Raw genomic sequence first — 21,275 nt, forward strand, 5'->3', positions numbered from 1 at the left:
TTAGGTTTGCGACTGTCGTAAAGTTGTAAACGTCGTAAACGTCACATACGCGTCGTAAATGTAGAAAAAGTAAAAAAAGTCGCAAACTGAAAATACTTTAGTCGCGTCAGCTAGGCAGCGAATGCGATGATATTCAAGACGATGGTATGTGCGAAGAAGTTTCAATTCTTAGGAATATTCACAATTTTCGGTTTTAGTCCCCGCATTTTCCCTATTGCCTTTTGCACGAGTACAGGGTAACCGTGGATTTTCTCGTCCTTTCTTAGCTTTCAAGTTCAGTCTCCTGTCTAATATAACCCCAAGCTATTTTGCACACTTTCCAATGGGAATTTCGATACCACCTAAGAAAATAGGCTTGACCATGGGAAAACTTCCACAAATTTCTGCAGAAACTCACAGCGAATGCTGTCAAACTAAATTAAAAATGTTCAGGATTTCTTCTATTCAAAATGTGGTTTTCTACAGTAGGTTTACGACTTTTGCGACATACGTATTATACCGTCGCAAATGTATGTCGCAAAAGTCACAGTTTGTGACAGGCCAACCCTGGAAGTCTCCAAGAGAAGCAAATTTCATCCAATCCGGTTGTAATTTGGAACATGGTGTTAGTATGTGATCTTTAACAACCGTGCCAGAATTGGTCCACATCGGTCCATAATTATATATAGCCCCCATATAAAACATTCTCCAGATTTGGTTCCGGAGCCTCTTGGAGGAGCAAAATTCATCCGATCCGGTTAAAATTAGGAACGTGGTGTTAGTATATGGTCGCTAACAACCATACCAAAATTGGTCCAATCACACAAAAATTGGTCCATATCGGTTCATAATCATGGTTGCCACTAGAGCCAAAAATAATCTACCAAAATTTTATTTATATAGAAAATTTTGTCAAAACTTTATTTCTATAGAAAATTTTGTCAAAATTTTATTTCTAGAGAAAATTTTGTTAAAATTTTATTCGGTTCATAATAAAATTTTCTTCATTGTCAAAATTTTATTTCTATAGAAAATTTTGTTCAAATTTTATTCGGTTCGTAATCATGGTTGCCACTCGAGCCAAAAATAATTTACCAAGATTTTATTTCTATAGAAAATTTTGTCAAAAGTTTATTTCTATAGAAAATTTTGTTAAAGTTTTATTTCTGTAGAAATTTTTGTCAAAATTTTCTTTCTATAGAAAATTTTGTCAAAATTTTTATTTCTGTAGAAAATTTTGTGAAAATTTTATTTCTATAGAAAATTTTGTTAAAATTTTATTTCTGTAGAAAATTTTGTCAAAATTTTATGTCTACTTTGTCAAACTGAATTATATACGTATTGGATCGATCTTTTTTGATTTAATATATACCACGTATGGACTTACATACAATTTAGAAGATGGTGTTAGAAGGTTTTAATACCTTGCCATCGGCAAGCGTTACCGCAACTTAAGTAATTCGATTGTGGATGGCAGTGTTTAGCTGAAGTTTCTACGCAATCCATGATGGAGGGTACATAAGCTTCGGCCTGGCCGAACTTACGGCCGTATATACTTGTTATTTGTATATTATTAAAGAAGAATCAAAGCGCAATTTCAAAATAAAAATCCATTAGTCCTCTTTATTCCATGGCCTAGTAACGGGCACAAAATTTTATTGTGGGGGCCCAAGGGCTAATTTATAATTTTAGCCAGCTTAACAGTTGCGAACTCATTTCATGAGGGCTCGGGCCTACAAAAAAGTTTTGCCAAACTTTTATTTCTTAGAAAATTTTGTTAAAATTTTATTTCTATAGAAAATTTTGCCAAAATTTTATTTTTATAGAAAATTTTGTCACAATTTTATTTCTGTAGAAAATGTTGCCAAATTTTAATTCTATGTAGAACATTTTGTCAATTTTTTTTTTCTATATGGAATTTTTATACCCTCCACCATAGGACACCCTCCACCATAACACATCGAAATATTGCTCTAAGACCCCATAAAGTATATATATTCTGGGTCGTGGTGAAATTCTGAGTCGATCTGAGCATGTCCGTCCGTCCGTCTGTTGAAATCATGCTAACTTCCGAACGAAACAAGCTATCGACTTGAAACTTGGCACAAGTAGTTGTTATTGATGTAGGTCAGACGGTATTGCAAACGGGCCATATCGGTCCACTTTTACGTATAGCCCCCATATAAACGGACCCCCAAATGTGGCTTGCAGACCCACTAAGAGGAGCAAATTTCATCCGATCCGGGTGAAATTTGGTACATGGTGTTAGTATATGGCCTCTAACAACCATGCAAAAATTGGTCCGCATCGGTCCATAATTATATACAGGCCCCACATAAACCGATCCCCCGATTTGGCTTTCGGAGCCTCTAAGAGAAGCAAATTTCATCCGATCCGGCTGAAATTTGGTACATGGTGTTAGTATATGGTCTCTAACAACTATGCAAAAATTGGTCCGCATCGGTCCATAATTATATATAGCCCCCATATGAACCGAGCCCCCGATTTGGCTTTCGGAGCCTCTAAGAGAAGCAAATTTCATCCAATACGGCTGAAATTTGGTACATGGTGTTAGTATATTGTTTCTAATAATCATGCACAAATTGGTCCACATCGGTCTTTAATTATATATAGCCCCCATATAAACCGATCCCCAGATTTGGCGTGCGGAGCCTCTAAGAGAAGAAAGTTTCGTCCGATCCGGCTGAAATTTGGTACATGGTGTTAGTATATGGTCTCTAACAACTATGCAAAATTTGGTCCACATAGGTCAATAATTATATATAGCCCCCATATAAACCGATCCCCCGATTTGGCGTACGGAGCCTCTAAGAGAAGCAAATTTCATCCGATCCGGCTGAAATTTGGTACATGGTGTAAGTATACGGTCTCTAATGGCCCTGCAAAAATTGGTCGAAATCGGTCCATAATTATATATAGCCCCCATATAAACCGATCCCCAGATTTGACCTCCGGAGCCCCTTGGAAGAGCAAAATTCATCCGATTCGGTTGAAATTTGGTACGTGATGTTAGTATATCGTATCTAATAACCATGCAGGAATTGGTTCATAACAGTCCACAATTATATATAGCACCCATATAAACCATTCCCCAGATTTGACTTCCGGTGCCTTTTGGAGAAGCAAAATTCATCCGATCTGGTTTAAATTTGGTACGTGGTGGTAGTATATGATATTTAACAACCATGCCACAAGTGGCCCATATCAGTCCATAATCATATATAGCCCCCATATAAACCGATCCCGAGATTTGTTTTTGGAGCCACTTGGAGGAGCAAATTTCATCCGAGTCAGTTGAAATTTGGTACTTTGTGCTAGTATAAGGCCGTTAACAACCATGCCTAACTAGGTCCATATCGATTCATAATTATTTGTAGACTTACCTACACATACCTTGTTTGTCTAGTATATACCACGTATGGACCAACTCACAATTTAGAAAACGATTTAAGAGACCACAACCCAAGTAATTCGATTGTGGATGACAGTCTTTCGTAGAAGTTTCTACGCAATCCATGGTGGAGGGTACATAAGATTCGGCATGGCCGAACTTACGGCCGTTTATACTTGTTTTTTTTCAACTACTTGAACATTTAGAAGTAAATTTTCGTTCATAAATACAAGGAAGTCCGAACACCCATTTTTATATCTCCAGCATTTGGAAGACGAACACCAGTCTCTTGATGTTACGGTTCGAAATATTGATCTTGATCTTAGCAGCTTGCTGGATTTGACAAAATTTTAGTTTTTAAAATATTACTGTTTTTCTACAAAAGAGCCTTTTGTTTTATTAAAAAAAAAAGAAAATTATTGGGGATTTTTGTGAGGAATTTAAATTTAAATTGGGGATTTTTTGGGACGAAAACTTCATAATTTGGGGACAAGAGCCAGAAAAATACTGGCAACACTGCCGTCACGTACCGAAGATTCAGGAGAACCATATGAAAAATAAGCTCATCGTCGGGATACTTGAAAATATATAGAATTTCTGGTGAATTTGATGATAGATACCCATTCCATGGTGGTGGGTATAAAAGTTAGTATGTTGCAGGTTAACTGGCACAATATTTTGCCAAGGTCACAATGGTATATCTGTCAAACCAATTTATGGCTACATGATATTTCTTTCACAGCATTCTTATTGAATTGTTTACATTCCACTAAAACGCATTTCAACCTATGTTTATTAGATGGAGGTATACTAACTTTGTCATTCCATTTGTAACGCATTGTCGTCGTGACGAAATACTCTATGTCCGTCCGTCCGTCTGTCTGTTGAAATCATGCATCCGAAATGAAACAAACTATCTGAAAGGTTCTATTGTTGTAGGTCGGGTGATATTGCAATTGGTTCATATCGGACTTTTAGGTATAAACAAACACCCAGATTTGACCACTCCTGGAAGAGCAAACTTTCTCCACTCCGGTTGAAATTCGGAATGTAATCTCATTATAAGCTTTGTAATACACTAAAAAAAAAAAATATTGTCGTGAGGTCAAAGATTTCATGTCTTTAAAATACGAATGCAAATTTTTCTTAGCTTAGAAGACGCATTTCTCTAATATGAAGTTTTTTTCTTTGTCCAAAAGTCGATAAACTTTTCAATGAAGTCGTATTGTCCTTATAATTAAGTGATTTCACTTAAGAATGGGTATCATAACATGAAAAAAAAAAATTTTGGGCTAAGGTCAACTTGACTTTAATAATTCAGAAAAATTCTTTAAATTTAATGAAATTGTCTTTAAATTTGTTATCTTCTTGCATCTTGACTACAAAGCAAAAAATCGTTCAAAAATAGGACATGGTTTTCAACACCTTATTTTAAAGATGTTTTTTGCTTGAAACATAGCATAATTTCTACAGGAAGTCGATTCTGAATTTGGAAAATAATGTTGTCGTTAATTCGTTTTTAAAGGACTTTGATAGCATATAAAGAAAAAAGCTGAAAAAACGAAAAATTAAAATTTGCATCCTAAAAGCAAGTACACAAAACCCAAATTTAAAAGAGAATTGTGTCGTAAAAGTACCCTTACTTGTATTCTCCGCTTCTTTGGCTCGGAATCAATATCAAAATTGTTAGAGTACAGTCAAAATCTTAGGAACCGGGCATGCTTTTTTTCGGTGCGAGGTGACCAACTTTCAACGCATACAGGTCAGCCAGTGGACCCACTAGGGATGCACAAATTTGCAAACTTAGAGGAAAACACCTCAGCTTTCATACAAATTATGTTGATATATTTATCCGTTCAAAAGTTTCAGAATTATTTCCAAAACAAAAGCGATTAGGAACCACTGTGCAGCGTGAGTCACGACAATTTCGTATCACGTGCACACCTCTAATACATACAGTGACGCACATAAATATAGGCATACCAAACAATTTTGATTAAAAACCACATGTTAAAAGTGATATGAAGCTATTTTAAATTAAACAAGTATATACGGCCGTAAGTTCGGCCAGGCCGAAGCTTATGTACCCTCCATCATGGATTGCGTAGAAACTTCAGCTAAACACTGCCATCCACAATCGAATTACTTAAGTTGCGGTAACGCTTGCCGATGGCAAGGTATTAAAACCTTCTAACACCATCTTCTAAATTGTATGTAAGTCCATACGTGGTATATATTAAATCAAAAAAGATCGATCCAATACGTATATAATTCAGTTTGACAAAGTAGACATAAAATTTTGACAAAATTTTCTACAGAAATAAAATTTTAACAAAATTTTCTATAGAAATAAAATTTTCACAAAATTTTCTACAGAAATAAAAATTTTGACAAAATTTTCTATAGAAAGAAAATTTTGACAAAAATTTCTACAGAAATAAAACTTTAACAAAATTTTCTATAGAAATAAACTTTTGACAAAATTTTCTATAGAAATAAAATCTTGGTAAATTATTTTTGGCTCGAGTGGCAACCATGATTACGAACCGAATAAAATTTGAACAAAATTTTCTATAGAAATAAAATTTTGACAATGAAGAAAATTTTATTATGAACCGAATAAAATTTTAACAAAATTTTCTCTAGAAATAAAATTTTGACAAAATTTTCTATAGAAATAAAGTTTTGACAAAATTTTCTATATAAATAAAATTTTGGTAGATTATTTTTGGCTCTAGTGGCAACCATGATTATGAACCGATATGGACCAATTTTGGTATGGTTGTTAGCGACCATATACTAACACCACGTTCCTAATTTTAACCGGATCGGATGAATTTTGCTCCTCCAAGAGGCTCCGGAACCAAATCTGGAGAATGTTTTATATGGGGGCTATATATAATTATGGACCGATGTGGACCAATTCTGGCACGGTTGTTAAAGATCACATACTAACACCATGTTCCAAATTACAACCGGATTGGATGAAATTTGCTTCTCTTGGAGACTTCCAGGGTTGGCCTGTCACAAACTGTGACTTTTGCGACATACATTTGCGACGGTATAATACGTATGTCGCAAAAGTCGTAAACCTACTGTAGAAAACCACATTTTGAATAGAAGAAATCCTGAACATTTTTAATTTAGTTTGACAGCATTCGCTGTGAGTTTCTGCAGAAATTTGTGGAAGTTTTCCCATGGTCAAGCCTATTTTCTTAGGTGGTATCGAAATTCCCATTGGAAAGTGTGCAAAATAGCTTGGGGTTATATTAGACAGGAGACTGAACTTGAAAGCTAAGAAAGGACGAGAAAATCCACGGTTACCCTGTACTCGTGCAAAAGGCAATAGGGAAAATGCGGGGACTAAAACCGAAAATTGTGAATATTCCTAAGAATTGAAACTTCTTCGCACATACCATCGTCTTGAATATCATCGCATTCGCTGCCTAGCTGACGCGACTAAAGTATTTTCAGTTTGCGACTTTTTTTACTTTTTCTACATTTACGACGCGTATGTGACGTTTACGACGTTTACAACTTTACGACAGTCGCAAACCTAAAAAAGTTTGATACAGACCATCTCTGGAGACTTACCAAGCCAAATCTGGGGATCGGTTTATATGGGGTCTATATATAATTATGGACCGATGTGGACCAATTTTTGCATGGTTGTTAGAGACCGTATACAAACACCATGTACCAAATTTCAGCCGGATCGGATGAAATATGCTTCTCTTAGAGGCTCCACAAGCCAAATCTGGAGATCGGTTTATATGCACAGAAAAAAATATCACCAAAATATTTCCAATTAAAAAGTTAATTGAAGTTGGAAATTTTTTCAATTAATAAATTAATTGATACAATTAACTTTTTAATCATGATAGAAACATTAAGTTTATTAAGGCAATGATTGAAAATTTTTAAATTTTTAATTAAAAAATTAATTGATACAATTAACTTTTTATTCAAATTCGGAAGACTAATTCTGTTAACCCTTTCACTACCGAAATAAACCTAATGTTAAAAACTTTAATTTTTCTTCTGTTTTTACTTGTACTACCAGCATGTAGAACAAAAATTGCCATTTTGAAAACCTTCTTCAAATACTTCAAGAGCTATATGAGCTTGTTTAGAAAATTTGATTCTTGAATTGTGACCAAGTGGCCTTACGAAAATAAGCGCTATTTGGCCTATAATGTCCTTCAAAGTGTGAGCAAAAATACAAAAAAGAACCCGAAAAAGTGTCAGCTATAGTTTTCGTATGAATGTCCATTTACTAGAAACATACAGTAGAAAAATTGTCTCAAATTTTCGTATTTTTCGTTTATTTCTAAAGAACTTTACAAAAATGTATTTTGGACCTCACCAATATAGAAAATATTTATAGGTTATTTAGATTAAAGCCTTTAAAATAACATCGAGAAATAAATCAAAACTAAGTGGAAAAATAGAATTTGGTGTCTTTTTCGAATGTCCTTCATAGCGGACATCGGTAGTGAAAGGGTTAAAAAAAGTGCTGATTTTTTTTAAATTTTTAATTAAAAATGTATTTCAAACAATCATTTGTTAATTCAAATAAAAACTCTAAGCCAATTCAGAAAGTAATTAAAAATAGTGACCTTTTTTAATTAATAAATTAATTGAGTTTTGCAATCAACATCAATTAAATTTTTAATTGAATCAATTAAACAATTAATTGAAATTTGCTGAAAAAATCAATTAATCACTTAATCAAGAATTTTTTCTATGTCCAATTAAAACTGTGATTGATACTATCATTTTCGTGATTGAAGACATTTCAATTAAAAAATTAATTAGATCAATTAATTTGGTGATTGAATCAGAAAAAAATTTTTTTGTGTGTGGGGTCTATATATAATTATGGACCGATGTGGACCAATTTTTGCATGGTTGTTTGAGACCATATACCAACACCATGTACCCAATTTCAGCCGGATCGGATGAAATTTGCTTCTCTTTTAGGGTCCGCAAGCCAAATCTGGAGATCGGTTTATACGGGGGCTATATATAATTATGGACCGATGTAAACCAATTTTCGCATGGATATTAGAGACCATATACCAACACCATGTACCCAATTTCAGCCCGATCGGATGAAATTTGCTTCTCTTTTAGGGTCCGCAAGCCAAATCTGGAGATCGGTTTATATGGGGGCTATATATAATTATGGACCGATGTGAACCAATTTTTGCATGGATATTAGAGACCATATACCAACATCATGTTCCCAATTTCAGCCGGATCGGATGAAATTTGCTTCTCTTTTAGGGTCCGCAAGCCAAATCTGGAGATCGGTTTATATGGGGGCTATATATAATTATGGACCGATGTGGACCAATTTTTGCATGGTTGGTAGAGACCATATACCAACACCATATACCAAATTTCAGCCGGATCGGATGAAATATGCTTCTGTTAGAGGCTCAACAAGCCAAATCTGAGGGTCCCTTTATATGGGGGCTATACGTAAAAGTGGACCGATATGGCCCATTTTCAATACCATCCGACCTACATTGATAACAACTACTTCTGCCAAGTTTCAAGTCGATAGCTTGTTTTTTTCGGAAGTTAGCGTGATTTCAACAGACGGACGGACGGACGGACGGACGGACGGACATGGTTAGATCGACTCAGAATTTCACCACGACCCAGAATATATATACTTTATGGGGTCTTAGTGCAATATTTCGATGTGTTACAAACGGAATGACAAAGTTAATATACCCCCATCCTATGATGGAGGGTACACAGATAAAAATAAGTTTGAGAACCAATAACTTTTGTTGGAAAACTAATAACAAAATTTGTTAATTTTCCTGCAACAAACTAATTTGTACTTTTAATAACCATTATTACAAAAAAGTTGTTAGCAATCGTCACCATCAGAAGGCAACTAATAATTTGTGTTCTCAATAACATAATTTGTAAGTAATTTGTTGAGTATCCAACAGTACAAAATATTTGTTGTTGAACGTTCCGTTTAATCCTCAACAAATATTTTTGAATTTGAACGAAAAAATTTGATTGTGGTTTGTTGGAGTTTATCAATGACCTGTAACAAATTTATTGGTGTATTGATAAAAAATTAAATTGAAATTAAAATTGACAGAATTTTGCTATGAATTGCACCAAAATTGCAAAATTGCCGGAACAATTTTGGAGATATTTTGTTAAGTACACACAGAGAAGGAATATGACCGAAATGTTATTTTTGGACGGGGAACATGTAACATTTTTGTGTCGAAAATCCTATACTCAGTTTTGTAAATGTTTGACAATTTTAAATTTGAGTAGTCCCGGGTCTAGCAAGCATTTTGACAACTTTTTTCCCAGTGCTATATATTCTAGTTAATTAGAATTGTAATAACTCTAATCCCGATATTAATATGGTTTTATTATTTATCTCATACAAAAACACATTTAAGAAACTACCATATTGAAAAATATACAAATAATATATAAAATATATAAATATAGCTTTCGTACATATTCTCAGCGATGTGTGCGTAACCAGTCTTGTATTTTTGTTTTCATATCGATAGCAGTCAACTATTTTCGCAACAAAGCAATTTGTTGAAAATTCAGAATATTTCTATTATTTCCTCTGTGAAGCATCTACAAACACATTTCAACAACAAATGCCTCATGTTCAATAGACAAATTTGTTGAGCATAAGCAGATTCTACATACAAATAAAGTTGTTAATATTTATTTGCAGTTATTTTTTTGTGTGTATAAAAAGAATTTAATGTAAACCCGATTTATTAAAATCCCCAAAATTTATGAAAGTTCCCCACCAAATCCCCAAGTCCCTAAATCAAAAATTTCGCCCCCAACCACGAAAAAATATCCCCAATACTGGCAACACTGCGTGACGGTAACATTTAGCCTCCAGTGAGTCATAATAAGGTGATCGCAAAACATTGCTCAAAAATCTAAGTCGCAGTAAATGCGATTTTTTCGTAAGAAGGGTCTTTCAGCTTAAAATAAATCAGAAAGGCGCTAGGGTTCAGCTAGTATTTACATATCGTCTTAAAAGCGTAATTTTTATCCAATAGCGTTTGCTGATACTACACAAAACTTTCTCTTTCAGTCATTGAAGTTGCTACCGATTTTCATGGCAACAACCAGGACGTTATGGTGAAGGAAATACAAAATGGGAAAGAATCTTATGGCACTGATAATTCACGATTTCCAATGCAAACACACAACAAAGAAGTGAGCTCAAATATTAACGGAGATCAATGGGAAATATCATGGTGGACAGAGTACTATGGGATATTTTGCAGAAATTTGCATCAGATGTGGCGAGATCAGGTAAGAGATAAACATTTACTCAAATGCTACACAGAAAAAAAAGTGTCTCGTAAATTTAAGAAAATTTTTACAATAATTTATTACAAGAATTTTCCAGAATTTTAGTTCATTTTTCGCATCTTCAACGAAAATTAACTACTCGGAAGGAAATTTTACAAATTCTAAGTAGCAATCGTTTAGTTCATGGCCTACAAAATACGATGGAAATTTCCTTAAAAAATTTCTTAACTGGTAGTTAAAAATTCGTTTGTCATGCTATAAAACTACTTGTGAAATGTAAAGTATTTTCTAAATAATAAGTGCAATTTACTATAAGATTTTTTTGTATGAGAAAATATTTTTTTACGAAAAATGAACTTGAAAGTGGATAGCAATTTCTTACGGACAATTCCTATAGTTAATAATTGTTGGTAAAAAATTACCAAATGAAATATTTTTAGTTCTCATGTAATTAAATTTATAGACATTTTCGTCATAAATGGTAGATAACATTTTTTGAAAATTTTGCAAATTTTAAGTTAAACGTTTCATTGTTCGTAAACTGGTGTGCTTTACGAATATTATTCTTAGAGTAAATTGTCAGCAGATGCGATGAACTAATGCATAGTACAGAGATCTTTATCGGCATAGTGGAATGTGATTAATGTAAAGATGATGTTACTTGAGTTTTGTTGTGTATACATGAGCGTGGGGTTGTTTTTATTTTTGTTCATTTAGTGGTTTGCGTGTGTGCGTGTTTGTTATTCGCGGATGGTTTATTTGGCTGGGTGATGTGTTGTTTTCAATAAAGGCACATGTGTTTTTGTTGTTGTAGGAATGTTTTGGCTTTGCTTGGTTTTGTTTGGCATGGTTCAGTTGTATAGTTGGCGTTGGTGTGGGCTGTTGCATCTTTTGAGTAGGTATGCAACAAGGGAATATAAAGACATGGAATATTTTGGATTTTTGGGACATATATTGGTGTTTGTTTATTAAACCTTTTAAATGAAAGTTATTAATATTTTATCGGTAGTTTAGAAAAAAGTTATTACGAATATTTAGGAAAATATGTTGAAATTGAAAGTGTATTGAAATTTTTATTATTCTATGTAAAAAATTAATATTCAATTCCAGATGAATTTGGAAATTTGTTGTTATATCTCAGCGTATAGTTTATTCATAAATTGGTAAGTATTTTTTTAATATGACTTTATATTAAAAAGAATATTTTTTATGTATATTATTATTTGTTAATTAATTTTTTTGGAAACCAGTTTAATGTTTTTCTTTGTTGTAAAAACAATATTTAATTTCAGAGCAACTCCAGATGGATTCGAACAAATAAAAAATAGAGAATTGGTAAGTTTTCTTTTAAAAATTGGATTTATTTTTTTGTACATTAACATCAGCCTTCGTCATTTTGACTACGGCTCATTTCAAGACGCTAAAATTTTCATCGTGAGCGAAAATGTGAACCAAACTTGAGTTTATTTTCTTATTCAATGTGGTTTTAAGTAGTATAAAACAAAAATTCATAAAACGGTCGAATTAGTATAACTTAAATACACCATTTCCCAATAGACTAAAATGCATTTTAAATCGAAAATGAAATTACGTGTCGTCATTTTGACGAATGATGACTGTCTAGGGTTATCAAGAATATTTGGTTTTTAATGCATATTATTATTTTTTTCATTAGATTTTTTGAAAACTTATTTAATAATTTTATTTAATATTTAATTTCAGAGTAACCCAAATAAATTTGGACAACTTTTTATATTTCCCCTCAGCGTACAATTTAATAGAGAATTGGTAAGTTTTATATTAAAACTTTGGCTTTCTTTCAACTAGAATATTTATTTTATTATATCCTTCACATCGATAACAACACAGTTTTATGAGTTTATTTAGAATACTTGATTATTTCTCTAATTGTTTCAGGTACAAATTTTATGAGATACGTTTTCCAAAGAAAAGATGAATTCTTTACACCATTTGATAAAATGCCCCAAATATGGTAAGTTATAAGCTAAAATGAAAAATTATATTTCATTACATGGTGTTAATTTTTAACAATTTTCATTTTTGTTTCCATTTTTTCCAGCAAGATATGTGAAAAAACTACCTACGATGAATAAAAAAAGGATAAGTCAAAATGTCCAAACAGCGGGTTCAAATGAACTACTCTCTGTTCCACGTGGTCATAATTTCTATTCACAAAAAACATTGTATTAAGAACTTTCATCATAAGTTTTTATAATAAAGTACTTTTGCTTAAAGAAAGTTTAATTTTAATGTATGAAAATTTTCATAATAGTAAAACGGTTTGTTGTTCCTTTAATTATTTAATTTCTCTGTACTGTGGAATGATTGATTTAAAAATAGTTTAGTCGTCGACATTTTAAAGAGACTGTTAACCAATTTTTATTATCGGATTTCCCACAAAATAAGCAAGTAAACCAAAATAATACTGACTTTTTAACTTGGTAGGGGTATATAAATCTTATGGTGTTGTAAAAATTAACTAAACTACAATGTTATAGATGAACTAAAATTTAAGAAAATTATAAACTAGACAAGTTGAACAAAATCTTAAGGGCTAAATCATGGTCAATATTACTACAGTTTAGTTCATTTTGCAATGGAAAAGGGTTCACTGTTTTTTCAGTGTAGGTTAAAAGACTAAAAGGTTTTAAGCATCAACATTTGATGTCCCAAACATGGGGGATTTCACCATGTTCCGATATTCAAAAACGCAAAATTTTCGTTTTACAATATTACATACACGCAAAAAATAATTCTTTCCTCCCAAACGAAATTTTAGACAAACAAAGTTCGTTTCTCATTTGCTTTTCGCTGTAAGGAAGTTTCTTTGGGAGAAAAGTATATACTTTTTGTTCCAGGATGTAAAAACAATTTCATAAAGACTAACTCAAAAAACAATATTTTCTGGTTAATTGCATTTCCCTCACATTTTTCTCATTTCCACGAGGTTTTTTAGTTCTTAGCACCTTTTTCTGTAATACAAACAATGTAGAAGAAATTAATCGCTTCGATAAATTTTTGAAATTTTACCTTTGGCCTAGACGGAGAATCGAACCGCTGACCATGTAATTTGTAAGCCAGCACACTATCCACTGAGCTAGCTGTTATTGTCATCAATAGATAATTATCCATATAAGTTATATTAATATAGTATAGCTTGCGGCGCCCACTAGCCGATTAAACAAACTTTATATAACAGAAATAAACATTAGACAAACGAAATGGGCTCCGCGACTTCGGTGGCACACCTTCATCCGATGGTCCAAATTTTCGATGACGCTGAGGCTTAATGGAGGTTCTATGTCGTTAATGTGCCGAATTATCTCATCCTTTAGCTCTTGAATTGTTGCTGGCTTATCGACGTACACCTTTTCTTTCAAATAACCCCAAAGAAGAAAGTCCAACGGTGTCAAATCACATGATGTTGGCGGCCAATTGACATCGCCATTACGTGAGATAACAGGGCCATTGAATTTGTTGCGCAAAAGAGCCATTGTTTCGTTAGCTGTGTGGCAAGTGGCACCGTCCTGCTGAAACCACATATCGTCCACATCCATATATTCCAATTCGGGCCATAAAAAGTTCGTTATCATCTCACGATAGCGAACACCATTCACAGTAACTGCTTGACCGGCCTCATTTTGGAAAAAATACGGCCCGATGATGCCGCCAGCCCATAAACCGCACCAAACAGTCACTCTTTGTGGGTGCATTGGTTTTTCGACAATCACTCTTGGATTCTCATTCGCCCAAATGCAGCAATTCTGTTTATTGACGAATCCACTGAGGTGAAAATGTGCCTCATCACTGAAGATGATTTTCTTCGAAAATTGATCATCCACTGTTGTCATTTCTTGGAACCATTCTGCCCATTCACGACGTCCATGGTTCAAATTGAGTAAGTCTGAAATAGAGAAATGTCAAATAAAATTCGGAAAAAAATCTTGGCGTTTAGGTGTGGTTCACATTCAACATCGGCCCTTACAAATTAACCACCCTTTACTTGTTTTTTTTTCTGACGTTAAGTCTTTAATAAGACACATTTTACAGTTCATAGCATAAATTTAATATAGTAATATGTAATGTTGAACACCTTTTCGGAATCTTCCGAATATATCTGGAATATATGTAAAAAAAAAAAACTTTTTGGTGTTCGGTCGAAGCAGGGATCGAACCCACGACCCTTGGCATGCAAGGCGGACGTAGCAACCACTGCTCCACGGTGCCCAACTAAATGTATGTTTCTGTTAAATAAAGTTTGTTTAATCGGCTCGTGGGCGCCGCAAGCTATGCTATATAAATATAACTTATATGAATAATTGTCTATTGATGACAATAACAGCTACATAGCTCAGTGGATAGAGTGTTGGCTTACAAATGCATGGTCCGCGGTTCGATTCTCCGTCCAGGCGAAAACTAAAATGTAAAAAAATTATAAAATCAAATAATTTCTTCTACTTTGTTTGTATTACAGAAAAAGGTGCTAAGAACTAAAAAAAACCTCGTGGAAGTGAGAAAGATGTGAGGGAAAATGCAATTAGCCAGAAAATATTGTTTTTTTTTGAGATAGTCTTTATGCAATTGTTTTTACATCCTGGAAAACAATAAACCTTTATCACAAAAAGTATATACTTTTCTTCCAAATAAATTTCCTTACAGCGAAAAGCAAATGAGAAACGAACTTTGTTTGCCTAAAATTTCGTTTGGGAGGAAAGAATTATTTTTTTGCGTGTGGAGATTCTCTCCGGTAAAATGAACTAAAACTTTCAACGTTGATCTAATTCCTACACACAAAAAAAATTTCACGAACATTTTTCTAATTAAAATTTTAATTGAGTTTTAAAAAATATTCAATTAAAAATTTAATTGATTCAACAAATTTTTTAATTGAAACAAAAATCAATCACAAAAATAATAGTATCAATTATTTTTTTAATTGGATTAATTAACTTTTTAATTGACCTTCAATTAATTTTTTAATTGATACTATCATTGAAGACATTTCAATTAAAAATTAATTGGATCAATTAATTTCGTGATTGAATCAGAAAAAAAATTTTTTGTGTGTAGGTATCTCTATGTTTTACAAAAATTAAAATTCTCACTGTTTTTCAGACCAATTGGAAGTTAATGATATATACAAATATATTCATATCCTCGCTTTTGGGATTAACCTATCATAATATTGGCAATGATGCGGTGTATGGCCTTTATAACTATAATCTGGTAGTCTTAGTCAGTGTCTTATATATCTTTTTGGGTATGTCACCCATGTTGGCTTACGGTGAGTGGTCGAGATAAAATCAAAGAATTGCCAAGTACTGGAAATTGTTTGTTTTTGTATTCTTTTTCAGTTCCACAAGAGATGCAATACTTCCGCAGGGAACATTTTAATCAATGGTATCGTCTTAGTTCATATTTTATGGCCCTGGTCTCATGCCAGTTTATTGCATCATGCATTATGACATTTTTAGCCTGCACCATTATTTATGTTCTGTGCGATCAACCTTGGCAGTTGTTCCGCTACCTTCTATATTTTGGAATTTCTCTACTTACATATCTAACAGCTTCCAGCTATGGTCTTCTAATAGGAAGCCGAATGCGTTTATTGGTAAGTGTCACAAAGGGTGTGAAGTTAATTTTTTTTGATTTTTCAGCCATATATTTATAGCCGTTTGAGGAGACATACACTGTTTTCTTTATAAACAAGTAAGGAAAGTTCGGGCGGGGCCGACTATATTATACCCTGCATCCACATTTTCGATGGCATATCAAATCCGTCCAATATGTTGGGTGCTATATATACAGGTTTATTTTCCCATATACATATATTTAAATCTGACCCGATCTGGACAAAATTGGTTAGAGTTCTACAAAATTTTTAGATTTTAAATGTAAGTCGGCTAATGCTCTGCGGTGGAGCACAATGTTAAAATATCAGAAACATTTAAATCTGAACTAATTTTGAGGCAACTTCGCAAAAGTGTGATTATGATTTATCGATCGATAGATATGTATTAAAGTAGAGGCAAATTGGAGTAAGTTTTCGGCTTAGCAGTTGCGATATTATAAGGAAAATGTGGATATTTTGGCAATTTTTGCCCAAATCGGAAAAACATATATATGAGAACTATATCTAAATCTGACCCGATTTCAACCAACATTGGCATGCATATCCAGAACCCTAATTCGACTCCCTGTGCAAAGTTTCAAGTAAATCGGGGTAAAACTTTGGTCTCTGGTTATATGACTCTAAATCGGGCGAAAGATAAAGGGTGATACGGTCAAAATTTGGTCAATATAAACTTGACGTATTTCTTTCAATTTTGCATTTAAAAAACCTGAACATCCCTCAGTTTGAAGGTGTGTGTGTGTAGAATGTTGCTCCTATTTTGATTTTGGAATTCACTCTTCAGTTGTCAAAATGCCGTCCAAGCAAGAAGAGCAGCGTATCCGAGCTACTCGCACGCAAGGCTGGCAAAACCGCTAAAAGTTGCCAAATCAACCGTTACAAATGTAATTAAAGTGTTTGGGGAACGTTTGTCGACAGCCAGGAAGTCTGGATGGGGGGGAAATCGAAAACCGGAAGCCGGAAGCCGCTGAGACGACAAAGAGAGTTGCCGGTAGTTTCAAGCGAAACCCTAACCTCTCTCTCCGAGATGCCGCAAATAAGCTGGGTGTATCGTCTACAACCGTGCATCGAGCTAAAAAACGAGCCGGACTATCGACTTACAAGAAGGTAGTGACTCCAAATCGCGATGATAAACAAAATGCTGACGAAGTTTGACTGCGTGGTAATGGACGACGAAACCTACGTCAAAGCCGACTACAAGCAGCTTCCGGGACAGGAGTTTTATACGGCAAAAGGAAGGGGAAAGATAGCAGATATTTTCAAGCACATAAAACTGTCAAAGTACGCAAAGAAATATATGGTTTGGCAAGCCATCTGTACCTATGGCTTGAAAAGCAGCATTTTCATAGCTTCCGGGACTGTCAACCAATAAATTTACGTGAAAGAGTGTTTGAATAAACGTCCGCTGCCTTTCCTAAAGAAACACGGTTGTTCCGTACTGTTTTGGCCGGATAGGGCATCTTGCCATTACGGTAAAAAGGCCATGGAGTGGTACGCCGCCAACAACGTGCAGGTGGTTCCCAGAACCCTCCCAACACGCCAGAGCTCCGCCCAATTGAGAAATACTGGGCTATTGTCAAGCGGAACCTAAAGAAGACCAAAAAAACTGCTAAGGACGAGCAGCAGTTCAAGGCAATCTGGCTTTCTGCGGCGAAGAAGGTGGACAGGTGGCTGTACAAAATCTGATGGCAGGTGTCAAGCGTGAGGCCCGGCAATTCGGATTTGGAAAAGCGAAAGCCTAACTGAATATTTTTCCTGAATTTTATACTAATTGAACTAGAAAAAGAAATTTAATTTGATTTTTTAAATAAACGATTTCACCGATTTACACGCGTTTTCCCTTGACCAAATTTTGACCGTATCACCCTTTATGTTATATATGAGAGCTCTATCTAAACCTGAACCGATTTAAATCTAATTTAGCAAACATAGTTAGAATGTTAATTCTACTCCCTGTACAAAATTTCGCGTACATCTGAGTAAAACGTTGGCCTTTGTGGTCATATTAATGCAAATCGGGCTAAAAATATATACGGGAGCTACATCTAATTTGAACCGATTTCTATAAAATTAAGCACACTTGACTACACTACTAATTGCACCCGTAGTGCAAAATTTCAACCAAATTGGGGTAAAACTCTGGCTTCTGGGACCATATAAGTCCATATCGGCTGAAAGATATATATGGGAGCTGTATCTAAATCTGTACCGTTTTCAATCAAATTTCGCACACTTGACTACACGACCAAGTGTTATGTTTGTGCAAAACTTCATGCCAGAAACTCTGGCTTCTGGGCCCATATAAGTGCATATCGGGCGAAAGATATATCTTTGGTCACAACCCATAACAGCCTAAGTCTGTTTTTCAATATTTTCAGTACACGAGTTTAAAGTTTTGAATCTTCACTGAAAATCAGGAGAAGGTGTTTTTTGGAAAACTTTGCTACAGATTCCTAGAAGAGATACAAACATGAAAAATTTAGAGCAAATAAATTTAGATACGCTGAATACGATGGTGCTAATAACTCAATTGTGTCCTAACTCGAGTTACGCTGTTAAGGGTTGTGACCACAGATATATGGGAGCTATATCTAAATCTCAATCGATTTCTTCCAAAATCAATAGGGTTTTATTCTAACCCAAAACAGAAATAAATATATTTCCCAAGTTTCACAAATTTGAAGTCGATTGGACTAAAACTGCGACCTAGACTTTGATTGCAAAAATGTGTTCAGAGACAGACCGACGGACATACATATATACCAACACATGGAAATCGGAAGGCTTAATACATGGGGTCTATACAAAAACATGGGCCGATCCACAGCATATTAGCAACACCTATTTACGGACCTAAAATACCTCTAGATTTTGAATTTCAGGCAAATCGGATAAAATTTTGGATGTCTAGACGTTCATGAGGTCAAATCGGGAGATCGGTCTATATTAGGGAAATAGCAAAACACGGACCGATACACACCATCTTCGGCGCACTTATGTGTCGACTTAACCCTTCCACTACCGAAATAAACCTAATGGTAAAAACTTTTATTTTTTTATTGTTTTTACTTGTACTAACAGCATATAGAACAAAAATTGTCATTTTGAAAACATACCTCAATTACTTCAAGAGCTATATGAGCGTCTTCAGAAAACTTGATTCTTGAATTGTGACCAAATGGCCTTACGAAAATAAGTGCCCGAAAAATTATCAGCTTTAGGTTTTGTATAAATTTCCATTTACTAGAAACATACAGTAGAAAAATTGTCTCAAATTTTAATATTTTTTGTTTATAGTTACAGAAGTTTATAAAAATGTATTTTAATTTATGGACAATATTTATAGCTTATTTAGATTAAAGCCTCTACTTTAAAATAACATCGAGAAATAAATCGAAACTAAGTGGGAAACTAGAATATGGTGTCTTTTTCGAATGTCCTTCTAAGTGGACATCGGTAGTGAAAGCGTTAAAACTCCAAATCGGGTGGTAGATTTATAAGGGGGCTATATCAAAATCTGGACCAATATAGCCCATCTTCGAACTTGACCTGCCTGCAGACAAAAGATAAGTTTATACAAAACTTCAGTATGATAGCTTCAATATTAAAGACTGTAGCGTGATTACAACACTAAAAAAAAAAACAATGAACCCACCAGGAGGAAAACTTTCAGTTAATTTTAGATAATTTTGAATATTTTTCGAAAATGTTAACTAAACAGTATTACAAACGCTGACATCACGTCGATCTCATAAAAATAAGTAAATATTTTTGGAAAAATTGAAGAAAATTTATTAGACATAATTAAACTTTTTCACTTGTTAAAGAACATTTTGTAGTTTGAAGGAAAAAATTGGAGTTCAAAATTGCAAGAATGTATTTAGTGACACACGAAGTTCATGATGAACGAATTTGTAGTAAAATTTACAAATTTAAAGAAATAATGAACTATTTTGTAAGAAATACGAATTTAGTAAATCTTTATGTTTAATTTGTGTATAATTTTTTCCCATTTTTTAGTTCATTTAACTAACGTACTCAAAAAATTATTAGAGTAAAGGAAACTTTCTCTAAACATAAAATTCCATGAACTAAAATAAAGTTGAATTGGCTTTAGTGAAATAGAGAGTTCACTTTTTTTTGAGTGTGCTGTAAAAGAATCAACGGTTATCACAAAAAGTATATACTTTTCTTCCAAACAAACTTCCTTATAGCGAAAAGCAAACAGGAAAAGATAGATTCATAATTTATTGTGGTTATAAAAATTATAATTAAATAAATAAATTAATAAAATAACCCTAATCATAAATCTCACAGTTTTGTTGAATGGAAGTTTCTATTCTAATGTGTTCATTGTTGTTGTTTCTTCCAGAATGCTCTTTTTATGGGTCCCAATGTAATTGCCATTTGGGTTATGTTCGCGAATTATGCTGTGGAGAAAACTCATCTAAGTACATGGGAGAATCTTCTCATGTATAGCAGTTTTGTGCGACACGCATTGGAAGGTCAAATGCGAGCTCTCTTTGATTTCAATCGTCCTGATTTCATCTGTCCTCCTGACGTGGTGATCTGCTTGGCCACAAAACCTGTACTTTTACTTAAAATCTCGGGAGTTTCCAACTTCAGTTTTGTAGATTCTGCCCTTTTCCTATTTGGCTTCTATTTACTGTTCACCACCATGGCTTGGATAGTTTTCCGATGTCGCCTTAGTACCATGGAGTTTTTGCAGAATATTCCTCTATATCAGTATATGCGTTATTTACAAACGAAGTATAAATTCGGCACAAATTGATGTAAACGAAAAAAGATTAATAAAACATTCTACATTCCAAAAAATAAATAAATCCACCAATTTTACTTATTTTTGTATTACACTTTTATTTTCTTATTAGC

General features: G+C 33.8%; 1 protein-coding gene across 1 annotated transcript in view; it reads left to right on the forward strand.

Moving 5' to 3' along the window:
* Positions 1-21,239, forward strand: part of LOC142240831 (ATP-binding cassette sub-family G member 4-like) — a 47,901-nt gene extending 26,662 nt beyond the window's left edge. Inside the window, exons 5-8 of the mRNA XM_075312575.1 lie at positions 10,506-10,729; positions 15,866-16,034; positions 16,105-16,361; positions 20,755-21,239. Of these exons, the coding sequence (XP_075168690.1) occupies positions 10,506-10,729; positions 15,866-16,034; positions 16,105-16,361; positions 20,755-21,174 (1,070 nt within the window). The 3' untranslated portion in view covers positions 21,175-21,239. The remainder of the gene's footprint in view (positions 1-10,505; positions 10,730-15,865; positions 16,035-16,104; positions 16,362-20,754) is intronic.
* Positions 21,240-21,275: the final 36 nt, after the last annotated feature.

The sequence above is a fragment of the Haematobia irritans genome, chromosome 5 (assembly GCF_050003625.1).
Source record: "Haematobia irritans isolate KBUSLIRL chromosome 5, ASM5000362v1, whole genome shotgun sequence".
NCBI classification, from domain to species: Eukaryota; Metazoa; Arthropoda; class Insecta; order Diptera; family Muscidae; genus Haematobia; species Haematobia irritans.